The following is an 11915-nucleotide window of genomic DNA, read 5'->3' on the forward strand; positions in this document are numbered from 1 at the left end:
AAAGACTTCAGAGTGTTTAACCATGGAATCAGTTTTTTATAGGAATACTGCTGGAATTCCTTGTATGAGCTTAAAACTGACGTTTTGCTCTAGAAAGGGAGAAGGGTTAAAAGAAGAGGCTCCTGGCTGAGCCCAGAAAAAGAATTTCTTCACATTCCTTGGGGGGGGGAGGGGGAGACAGATGTCCCCTTTCCGCTGTTCGTGCCTGTGTCTTACTGAGACAAAGCAGAAATAGACTAGGAGTTTCTTTAATTAGCCTGAACACTTCATTTAATAAAACAAAACTAAAATATCAATAGAGAAGCTATTATTCTCCAAGCCCCTGAATATCAAAGTACTTTTAAGTAGCTTTTCAAATATAGTAAAGGTGCAGCTAAGTTTGTAACAACCTAATGTTATAAGAATACATTAAAATAGTTTTATTAAGAACAATTGTGCATCAGCGTTGAGGTTTATGCCCCACATCACTCAGAGCCTAACGTCGAAGAGCTGAATAAACAGTTGCTGGCAACTGCGTGCTACTGGTTTCTGTAATCTCCTAAATTTCTGTCATCAGGAATAGAAACTGAAAGGGAGAACAGTACACTACTAAAACAAGACAGCATTGGATGCTGTAGTTAGGGAAAACCATGACTTCTGGCTGGAGCAGAGGTAAAGATTCAGCATTAGTGCATATGTGTGTACACATTTGAAATATATACATATAAGTGTGCATTTGTGGGACTATATCCATACAGTATAAATGTGCATTTGTGTGTCTTCATGGCTATATGAATGTATGAGTGTACACATGTATGTGCCTCTGTATGGCTGTTGTGGATCTATGTATATAAGATATGTATATTTGGTAGATAAATCCAGTCTGTTTATCGCTCTCTGTGTGTGTTTATACATCTACAGTGTTTTTAGTTACCATCTTTTCAGTAAAGACAAACAAAATCACTGACAGTAAATGATTTTCTTACGTAAGTACTAAACAAGTACACCTTACAAAGAAAAAGGTGAGAGAATACAGCAGAGCTGAGGCAGTCTAGATTACAAGTTATAGTAGATATACATACTTGTTTTATGAAAGTTAAAGCAACAATTTTTTTAATTAGTACATCCCATTGGGCCCATCTTTCCTCAGACAGTTCTGATTTTTGTGTGTGTCTGTGCATATGTGTTTGTGTCTGTCTGTATGGGCTTAAAAAACTTGCATCAGTGTAACTAAATATCTATATTGCTGCAAAAACCCCACTCCTGTGTCTGTTCATAGGGCCTGATCCAAAGTCCTTTGAAGTCAAGTGAAATATTTTCACTGGTTTCAATTGTAGCCCATAGGGCTAGCCTGCTGACTTGCTTTATCATTATTCTGCCTTTATTTGCTGGTATGCTTGTTTGATTTATTGTATTTTGTATTAGATTACTTTATTACGTTTGGCTGTAATGCAAGGAATCTACAGGCTTGTGTCCTGTATGATTAGCTTAAGCAAGTTAGCATAAGTATTGTTAAGTAGGCTATCTTTGGCATAAATAAATGGCCTAACAGTCACCCTTTTAGATTTTCGGGGAACTAGACATGTTTACCTAAGAAAGTTGGACCTTGACAGTGACTGTCTCACTTCCACTGATTTCCATTGGAGTGAGGTGCCTGAATACCTTTAAGGATCTGGGCCTAACTGTATCTTGGGTAATAAAGAGGATTTGATGCTTCACTAAAGGCTTAACATGCAGGGTTAAACAGATCACTGGAAATGGGGTTCAGAAAGATTTCCCCATCCCTAAGGAGTATAACAGGTGGCATGTCAGAATTACATCCCGTTCAGCAGCATTGAATGTGGGTCGTCTGTTAAGACCAGGTGATTATGAGACTCATGCAATTGATTTATGTGATCACAAAAAGGCAGAGTTGCGGGATTTTGGTTCTTCCTGTCTTCCTCTGTATTTCTGCTGCCAGAAGATAGATGATTTTCTAATTATCTTTTTTAATAGGTCACTTGACTGACTGCACTATCCAGAGGTGAGAATGACCATTCTATATCCCCAAACCTGACCAGTTCCATCAAGGGTTCCAGAAAGTGGGATGGAGGACTCCAGATAGTCTTCCTCATTCACTTTTATTCCAAATCTCTCCCCCGCCCATTGTCCCTCCGTCTATGTCTCCATGGGTCTGTGTCTCTCTCTTTGGCCCCAGGATTTAGCTATGTGGAAGGGGCTAGTGAAAGTGCCATCGGTGGACATTACATTTTCACAGTGACTTGTTCATATTTCAGGTGGAAGATACAACCAAAGGAGTTCAAGGACGTTTATGACCCGAGTGTACTTCCCAGGGTGACTTATCTGCTTTATGAAATTAAATGGGGCAACAGCACCAAGATATGGAGAAACTGGTGCCGAAACACCAGCACCCAGCATGCTGAAATCAACTTCCTGGAAAATGCCTTCAGGGAAAGATCTTTCAATCCTTTGACCCACTGCTCCATCACCTGGTTCCTCTCCTGGAGTCCTTGCTGGAAATGCTCTCAATCTGTGGTAGAGTTCCTGAAGACATACCCCAAAGTGAACCTAGAAATGTATGTAGCGCGGCTCTTTTGGCATGAAGACAGAAGCAACCGTCTAGGCCTGCGTGACCTGGTAATGAATGGAGTCACCATTAGAGTCATGGACCTCTCAGGTAACCATTCATTTGGTTTCAAAGAAGGTAGAAGAATCAACAGGTTTGGAGGACTGGGCTATGGAGCTTTTCATTTCTATGTCATTGATTTTAACAGGGACACTGGTGTGTAGTGACCAAAAGTCATTTTCATCACAGACACCGGCCCTGCATTGAACATTAATTGTCCCCTTTGTCAGGCTCAGCTGAGAGGGCAAGGGCTGACTGCAACATGGAGATTGAACTTCTTTCACTATTATTCCTAGTCTCCTGGTAAATCACACTGGTGGGGAGGGCGTGAGAGGCACACCTTCACACTCACTGTGGCCCATCCTGTTCCTGTTCTGAGGATAAATTGCAAATTTCATTCTCAAGTGCCATCAATTCAGCATCTTTTATCAATGTCAACATTTATCTCAGCTCTAAACTGTAGCTTTCCAATAGTCTGACAAAGTACATTCACCTGCATAACCCCCCAGCGCACTTGTCCAATTTTTTAGAATATGAACATTCAACCGATGTGCCCGGTTTGTTAGCCACATGGTGTATGTGCTGTAAAGTTGCTCACTCTGTAATATGGTAGCACTCTGTTCAATAAAGAGATCTGGTTATTCTAATACTGTATAATGTTTCTCTAAACAAAAGCTCACTGTTACAATGCCTATTATTTTGTCTCTGATATCTACATGGCAAGGATTTGTAAAACTGTTAAAACTTCCTCAGTAAATAAAAAGGAAAAAAAAAAAAAAAGAATGCTGTCTTAATAGCAGTTACATAACAACTTAATCTTTCTTGAACCATATTGACCTCTCATAGAGCAGTGAGTTGCATACAGCCTCTTGACGTATCTTTTAATTTATGTGCCTGGATATTTCTATTTCCTCAGCTTACAACTATTGTTGGAGAACATTTGTCAGCCATCAAAATGTAGACGACTACTGGCCTTGGCACCTCACCCCATGGATAATGTTCTTTTCTTTTGAACTCCAGCTTATCCTTCAGGTTAGTAGATCTTTGGGAGGAAAAGATTCGATCCAGAAGTTATCCAGAGACATGTACAGATGAGGTATCCAGAGTGCACCACTGTGATATTTCATGGATCTCCTCTGAAGCCCTTGAAATCTTTCCTGGTTCTGAACGGCCAATTTCCATGGCTGAGCTACAGCAGTCAGTGCCTGATGAGTTCATAAGGCCATTAACATTCCATGGGTCTCCCCTGAATTCTCCTTGGTTCTGAGTGACACGGTTCCATGGCTGGGCTATAACTTGTGGGCAGTGCCCGATGTGTTTATGGTTCCTTTGGACATGCTGGGTCTGCGTTACATGTGAAATGCTCATGGGCCTGACATACATTTGTTGAAATTTTGCAGTTGCTTGTAGGTCAGGGATCGGCAACCTTTGGCACGCGGCCCGCCAGGGTAAGCCCCCCGGTCGTCCGGGCCACTTTGTTTACCTGCTGCGTCCGCAGGTTCGGCCGATCGTGGCTCCCACTGGCCGCGGTTCACCACTCCAGGCCAATGGGGGCGGTGGGAAGCGGTGGCCAGCACATCCCTTGGCCCGCGCCGTTTCCCGCAGCCCCCATTGGCCTGGAACGTCGAACCGCGGCCAATGGGAGCCGCGATCGTCCGAACCTGCGGACACGGCAGGTAAACAAACTGGCCCGGCCCGCCAGAGTGCTTACCTAGTGGGCCGCATGCCAAAGGTTGCCGATCCCTGTTGTAGGTTTATAAAGAAATTTCCTATTGTGGACCCTACCCATTAAATCCTTGAGTGATTCTAAAGTCATTATGTTTAGTTGTTAACCTCCAAATATTTTTAAAATTCATATTTCGCCTCTCCCACCAGGGCTCTGCAGCCAGTTTACAGATCTGGCCGGCAAGTAGCAATCAGGTTCCGAGTTTCAGTCTTATTCGACCAGAATATAGTCACCTAATGCCTCTGCAAAGGGTTGGCACAGAAGCCAGTCATGTGAAGTCATCACATTACTGGCCTGAATCAACGGCCAATCACCAGCAACCGCTAGTGTTTGGGCCTGGATCAATAGCCAATCACCTGCAACAGCCAATGTTTAGGCCTGGACCAGCAGTCAGTCATCATCAGCCACTAGTGTTTGGACCTGGAACAATCGCCAATCACCTGCAACAGTCAATGTTTAGGCCTGGACCAGCAGTCAGTCATCATCAGCCACTAGTGTTTGGACCTGGACCAATAGCCAATCACCTGCAACAGCCAATGTTTAGGCCTGGACCAGCAGCCAGTCATCATCAGCCACTAGTGTTTGGGCCAGGACTAACGACCAGTCACCATCTGCAACCTGTGTTTAGGCCAGCACTACCAGCCAATCAGTGACAGCAACAGGATTCAGGCCTAGACCATTAGCCAATCAACAGCAACAACAAAGTAATAGGCTCTGGAATAGATCCCCTTGGATCTCCATAGGAAATAAACCCCTGGGAGTCCCCTCATAGTTTGCACTTACGTAAACTAGGGGAAACCATTTTAACATACTTCAGCCAATGCCCTTATTATGAATAATCCTAAACATTTATTGCTCCTATGAACAGTTTTGTGAGGAAATAATTTGTGATGCTGTGACGCTCTGTACCTCGGGGGAACACCCTACACCCCCATGTTCTTCTTTATAAAATGATTGTGTGGTATCCAATGCAAAGTTTGTCATGTTGGGTGTCTTCGGAAGGCTCATGATGCACCGAGCATGGTTGTTATAGTGATGTTATAGTAATCGTTTCAGTAATGTTATAGTAAGGTTATAGGTTATAATTTCATGTATATAGTTATGAGGCTGAAAATGTATCATCAGGGCTTAAAACAAACCCAGGCAAAAACTCTCCAAGAACAGAGAGGCAGTCCACACCTCATCAGGGCATGGATGGGACAAACCCAGCCCAGCCTCACAGGAACAATGGACACTTGCTTAGGCAGCAACAAAAGAATCTGTTAGACCCTCGAGTGAGTCACTCCCTTCCTTTGGTCACTTTGGGACTATGATGAGGTAATGCTCACCTGACTCTGAAGCGGGGGGGGGCAAAGCCAAGAGGAAAGAAAGGACATGATAAAAGGGAGAGACATTTTGCCATGCTGTCTCTCTTCCACCTACATCTACAGACACCACCACCACCAAGCGACTGAAACGCTGATCAAAGGGGAGAGCCTGACTGAAAAGTAACCAGCCAGCCTGTGGTGAGAAGCGTCTAAGTTTGTAAGGACATCGAAAGTGTTAAGATCAGCTTAGAATGCGTTTTGCTCTTATTTCATTTGACCAAATCTGACTTGTTATGCTTTGACTTATAATCACTTAAAATCTATCTTTATAGCTAATAAATCTGTTTGTTTATTCTACCTGAAGCAGTGTGTTTGGTTTGAAGTGCGTCAGAGGCTCCCCTTGGGATAACAAGCCTGGTACATATCAATTTCTTTGTTAAATTGACGAACTCATATAAGCTTGCAGCGTCCAGCGGGCATAACTGGACACTGCAAGACAGAGGTTCCTAGGGTTGCAACTGGGACCGGAGATATTGGCTAGTGTCATTTGCTTGCAAATAGCTGGGAGCAGCTTACATGCAGAGGTTGTGCGTGAACAGCCCAGGAGTGGGGGTTCTCACAGCAGAGTAGGGTAAGGCTGGCTCCCAGAGTCAAGGATTGGAGTGGCCTAGAAGATCACTGGTCCAGACAACACCAGAGGGGAACATCACAGGTGCATATTGATATTCCTAGGCCTGGGAGATTCTTTACTCTTCCAAGCTTATTCTTTAGTGTTATTTTTCTGTTGGGGGGGTCCTAGATTTTATTGTCCATCTTATTTGTGAAGTCACCTTTTGAATAAAATAAATCAAACATTTATTTTAATGAGCTGCTGCTCTTATTGTCTAATTTTGCTGTCATTTTTAAGAGTGTGCATTTTTCTGAGTCCTCATAATGACCCTGGCAGTATTGATTAATTATTATTACATTTTGTAATTTTTATTTATACAGCGCTAACATTGTGCAAGGTGCATGCATGTGTGAAGGCACTGAGCCAAATTCTTCTCTCTGAGCATAACCCAAAGCCCTCTGAACTTAGTGGAAGCCCTTCCATTGATTTTCAGTGGGCTTTGGATCAGGCTCTCTGCTACACCAGTGTCAAACAGTTGAAATCAGTGGATTTAAACCAGTGCAATCAAGAGCAGGATTTGTCTCAGAGTCCCTACTCTGAAGAGCTCACAGTCTAGATACAATCTATGGGCCAGGCCCCAAGACATGCTGAGCACCGGCAGCACTCATTGACCCCAGCACAGATACTCAGTACCACTTAGAACTGCGAGCCCAGCAGATGGAACTCCACGGACTGAATTTGGGCCAACAAGCCTGTTGTTACAGGGGGTAATTCACCCTGGTCAAGAGGGCTGTCATGAGATCTATGCACCACTGCAGTCCCACTTAAGCACTCAAAACAGATCTTAAGTGAGACTTACATGGTGTTTAGGCTTTTGCTCAGGGATGAATTTCATTCACGCTGAGTTAAGGTTGGAGTAGAAAATCCAAGAGAAAAGTAATGGGTCAGATCTGATCTCAGTTATAGCAGTTATAAGCTGCAGTAACGCCTATGAAGTCAAGGGAGTTACTCCGGAGCGTCCCAGGTGTTACTGAGAACATGATCTGTCTCTGTGGAGCCATTCTTTCCATACACTGACACCTAGTGGGCTACACAGGGAGAGTTTAATTCATTTCTAGAGGACAGGTTAAATATTGGCACTGTGCTGCCCAGGGACCCTCAGCCCCATGGAACAACATTTAGGGACTACAAATCCTGATCAAGTATGAATTAACGCTCCTATATCATGCCCAGATCTACCTTCCCTCAACCTGGGGCCATTATAGTCTCTCCTGGACCAGCCTCTCCCACCCCTCTGAAGGTACCTTGTCCTCCTCCCACTCCCAGTTCCTCTCCACTGTTGTAACTGCAAAGTTAGGTAGGCTGCTAAGGGCTCTGTCTTCTACCTCCAAAAGAAACCCTTCCTAAGGGCTTCTACACCCCATGGCTTGTGAATCACCTGCATGTGCTTTGCCCTTGCTGGTAACCTATCATCTCAGGAAGAATAAAACACTAAGGGTACATCTACATTGTAAAGAAAAACCTGCCACTGTCCCATGCCAGCTGACTTGGGCTGCAGGACTGTTTCATTGTAGCGTAGACTTCTGTGCTTGGGCTCCAGCCTGAGCTCTGGGATCCTTCCCCCTTGCAAGGTCCTAGAGACCAGGCCCCAGCCTGAGCCTGGAAGTCTACGCTGCAATTAAACATCCCCTTAGCCCGAGCCCCATAAGCCCAAGTCAGCTGGCACGGGCCAGTCATGGGTGTCTAATTGCAGAATAGACACACCCTGAGAAACAGCCTAAAAAAACTTGCTATAATATATAAGGGTGGAGTGAATTCCCCTGTTATTTTCCATACCGTGAGCCAAACTTGGCCCTAACGTGAGTGCATGGAACTCCCATTGATCTCAGAAGGAGTGTATGTATTTATGCCAGGGCTGAACAGGGTCCAGTTTTTTCATTCATTCATAATATGCCATGGTACACAATGGTTTAATGAAAGTGGAAACCTCCTAAAACTCCCACTTGATGCACCATAGAGATGAGATCAGCAAATCCATCTCTCTGTTAAACCACCCGACAAATCATTTCATAATCCTCGTGTCTTCTGTGCTGATAAGTGATGTTTTGATCTGGGAAGAAGCTTCTGGCTACTATGTTAATTACCAGTAATCCTGTGTCTTTGTCATTAAATGCTGAATGCTACAGGCCATGTCATCCCTTCTAATTTTAGCCATGGAGAGGATGTAGAGAGGAGAAAACCCAGGTCAGAAGGCCTGATAGACCTCAATGGGAGCAGGAGCAGGCCCTGTTACCGCTTTCTTCCCACCTCTCAGGGTCCTTCCTGCATAAATTAGGGCCTGATCCCAATGGAGTGCTGAGTGCCCTCCACTGCACTCAGGGGCGGATCCAGGCACCAGCGCAGTAAGTGTGTGCCTGGGGCGGCAAGCCGCGGGGGGCAGCCTGCCGGTCGCTGTGAGGGCGGCAGTCAGGTGGCCTTCGGCTGCGTGCTTGCGGGAAGTCCGCCGGTCCCGCGGTTTCTGCCGTAATTCGGCGGTGGATACGCCGAAGCCGCAGCACTGGCAGATCACCCACAGAAACGCCACCGAATCTGTGTGACCGTGGACCGCCCGCAGGCGCGCCGCCGAAGGCCGCCTGACTGTCGTGCTTGGGGCGGCAAAAAGCATAGAGCCGCCCCTGACTGCACTAGAGCTGAGGTTGCTAACACTGCAGGAGGCTTAGACTCTGAATGCTAATGTAAATCATGGGAATTTCTGCTCCATTCCTTCTCCCACAATCCCTCCCTCCCCCAATGAGGCTTGAACCTAGAGAATGGAAGGGAAGCCGGTGAAGTACTGCAGAGAGGTTATCCCTCTTCACAGATGCAGCATATCTCCACTGATGTCCTGAATGGCCCACTAATCCCACAGAATTTCCCCAGGGGCTTTAAGACCTCAGTGGGATTAGTGGGCCATGGTCCCTACACAGCCAAAAAACAGTGGACAATGCCATCATCAAATAACACACATGCTCATCACAGCAGTGTCTCCAGAAAGTGAGAAGAGACCTAATGACTGGACTTTGCTCTTGTTGACAGACTGGTTGTGCATCAGTGTAGCATGCGCATTGAAGTGTTCCTATCTTTACACCACAACAGCACACAGATTGACAGGCATGCTTCCAGGCAGGGCCGGCTCCAGGCACCAGCCCACCAAGCTTGTGCTTGGGGCGGCACCTGGAGGGGGGCGGCGCGGTGCGGCGCTCCGGCTCCGGCCGCCGGGGAGAGTGGAGCTGCAGCGGGCTCGCCGCCCTCCCCCGACGCTCTGGCCACTGGGGAGAGCGGGCCGCGACTTGGCTCGCCGCCCTCCCCCCTGCGCTCTGGACGCCGGGGAGAGTGAAGCCGCAGCGGGCTCGCTGCCCTCCCCCGACGCTCTGGCCGCCGGGGAGAGCGGGCCGCGACTGGGCTCGCCGCCCTCCCCCCTGCGCTCTGGACGCCGGGGAGAGCGGAGTGCCGGCCGGGCTCTCCGCCCTCCTCCCAGGGCTCCGGCCACCAGCGGAGCCGCGGCGGGCTCGCCGCCCTCTCTAGAGTGACCAGATCACAGGGATGAAATATCGGGACGCGGGGGGAGGGGCGGAGCAAAAAAAATGGCGGCGGAGCAAAAAAAAAAAAAAAAGTTTCACAGGGGCGGGGGGCATTAGCACGTACACAGCGCCCCAGCCGCGCGCGCTGCCCACCCCAGGGCAAAAGGTGGCCCCGATGCAGAGGGAGCTGGGATAAAGAGGGCATCGGGGGGGGACTGAGAGGAAGCGCTGGGAAGTAAAGAAGTCTGGGTGGGCGAGGGCGTATGGCTCCAGCAGGGCCCCGGGCAGGGCACATGCTGGATGGGCGCAAGGAGGCAGAGCCCCGTAGCGGGACCGGGCAGGGACAAAGCTGTCTTTCCCCTGGAAGCGGCTGAAGGAGCCCCCGAGCCTGGGGCTGGCCGCAGGGCAGCGGCGGTGCATGGGAGCCGGGGACCCCGGGGGCGGCGCGGCACAGGCATGCAGGGGGCCGGGGCTGGCACAGCCGAGCCAAAGCGGTGGCCGGTCTCCCGAGGGGCTCCCTGGGGCTCCGGGCTGGGCAGCGGGCGGGAGCCGGGGCTTTTCCCGGCCCCGCAGAGCCTCCCGCCCCCCAGCCCTCCCTGGGCACATGCGGCACGTCCCGCCGCCGGCGGGGAGCCCAGCGCCTCTCCCGCTCGGCTGCACTCCAGCGGCTCCTTCCCAGCGGGGCGAGCCGCTGGAGCGCAGCCGAGCGGGAGAGGCGTGGGGTTCCCCGGCAGCGGCGGGGAAGTTTATGGGTTCAGGGGACCCCGGCCGGCTCCTCGCCCCTGTCCGCCGGCCGCCCTGCCTGGGACAAGTCTCGTCCCCGCAGCCCCTCTCCGCCGTGTGTCTCCGGCGGCCCATGCCCCCGGTCCATGCCGCCCACCCGGGCCAGAGCCAGCCCTGGCTACTGCCTGCACGCAGCCCGGGCCATGCCCAGCTAGCCCCCGGCAGCCGCAGCAACTTTCCCTTCCCCTCCCGCGCTCCTGGTAAATGCCCGACCCTCCTCCCTCCATCCCCCCTCCACACATCCCTCCTCCTAACCTCCTCCCTCCATGGAGGGATCCAATGGGGGAAGGAGGGGGCGGAGTCGGGGGGGGGGGGCGTGAGCGCCAGAGCGGAGGGAAAAATTGCTTTTTTGTCCAGTGTCCCGACCGAACATCAGTCGGGACGCAGGACAAAGAAGGAAATAACGGGACAGTCCCGATAAAATCGGGACGTCTGGTCACCCTAGCCCTCCCCCCGGCACTCCGGCCGGTCGGGGAGAGCAGCCCGCGGCCGGGCTCGGCGCCCTCCCCTGCCACGCTCAGGAGCACAGTTAGTGGTCAAAATAATATTAACGGAGGTCCTGCTGTTTTCCATGCTGGCTCCCAAGTGTCTTGTGCCTATATATATGTGTGGCTGCTGCATTTGTATTATTATTTATTCTTTGTATTACCATAGTGCAGAGGTCCCCAAACTGTGGGGCATGCCCCCCTCGGGGGGTGCAGAAGAACATTGGGGCAGGGTGGGCCGGGCCAGCCCCCACAGGAGGTGGAGAGGGAGCTCCAGCCCTGCCCCACCCTGCTCTCAGTTCTGCTCCGGCCCCACCCCCGGCTGCAGCAGCCCCCAGCCTCAGCATGGCTCTGCATGTGGCTGGGGGACCGACTGCCAGCCCCCCCTCCACTCCTGGCTTTGCCCTGCCCCCAGCCTTGGCCCCCCCTTACTTCTGTCCGGCCCCAATCCTGGCCCTGACTCCAGGGGGGTGGGGCACAGAGTGGGGGAAAGTTTGGGGACCACTGCCCTACATGCTACTGCAATAATATGTGTACATAATATGCCTTGTGAGGTATCATATGAAAGCTAATAACATGCTGGTTATTAATATCATTGTAAAATGCATGTGTTGACATTATATGCGACATTATGAATTTCCTCTGTATGATGTTACTAAAACATGTGTAAGACCAGACAGAGTAGCCTAGGTAAAGGTGGTAAACAGGTGTGTCCTAAACAAAGGAATGTGGGTTTACCTCAATTTACATATTAGCAATAAATAAAGCCATTGAGCTAAACCATCTAGGGTTATCCTGATGCTGAACTGGAAAGACAGAGTATTAACATAGTTCCAATA

At 49.4% G+C, this 11915-nt stretch overlaps 1 protein-coding gene across 1 annotated transcript; it reads left to right on the forward strand.

The window, feature by feature from the left end:
- Positions 1-609: 609 nt before the first annotated feature.
- Positions 610-5995, forward strand: LOC135885805 (C->U-editing enzyme APOBEC-1-like). Its single transcript, XM_065413709.1, has 5 exons — positions 610-651; positions 1975-2002; positions 2256-2656; positions 3522-3637; positions 4481-5995. Exons 1-5 carry the CDS (start codon positions 630-632, stop codon positions 4982-4984), a joined length of 1071 nt encoding a protein of 356 aa, XP_065269781.1. The 5' UTR covers positions 610-629; the 3' UTR covers positions 4985-5995.
- The last annotated feature ends 5920 nt before the right edge of the window (positions 5996-11915 follow it).

This window comes from Emys orbicularis, chromosome 1 (genome assembly GCF_028017835.1).
Source record: "Emys orbicularis isolate rEmyOrb1 chromosome 1, rEmyOrb1.hap1, whole genome shotgun sequence".
In the NCBI taxonomy this organism is placed as follows: domain Eukaryota; kingdom Metazoa; phylum Chordata; order Testudines; family Emydidae; genus Emys; species Emys orbicularis.

Coding starts and splice junctions, on each gene's coding strand:
- LOC135885805 (XM_065413709.1), top strand. CDS start 630: ATGACTTCTGGCTGGAGCAGAG. Junction 652..1,974: donor GACTTCTGGCTGGAGCAGAG/GTAAAGATTCAG, acceptor CTTTTTTAATAG/GTCACTTGACTGACTGCACT. Junction 3,638..4,480: donor AACTCCAGCTTATCCTTCAG/GTTAGTAGATCT, acceptor CTCTCCCACCAG/GGCTCTGCAGCCAGTTTACA.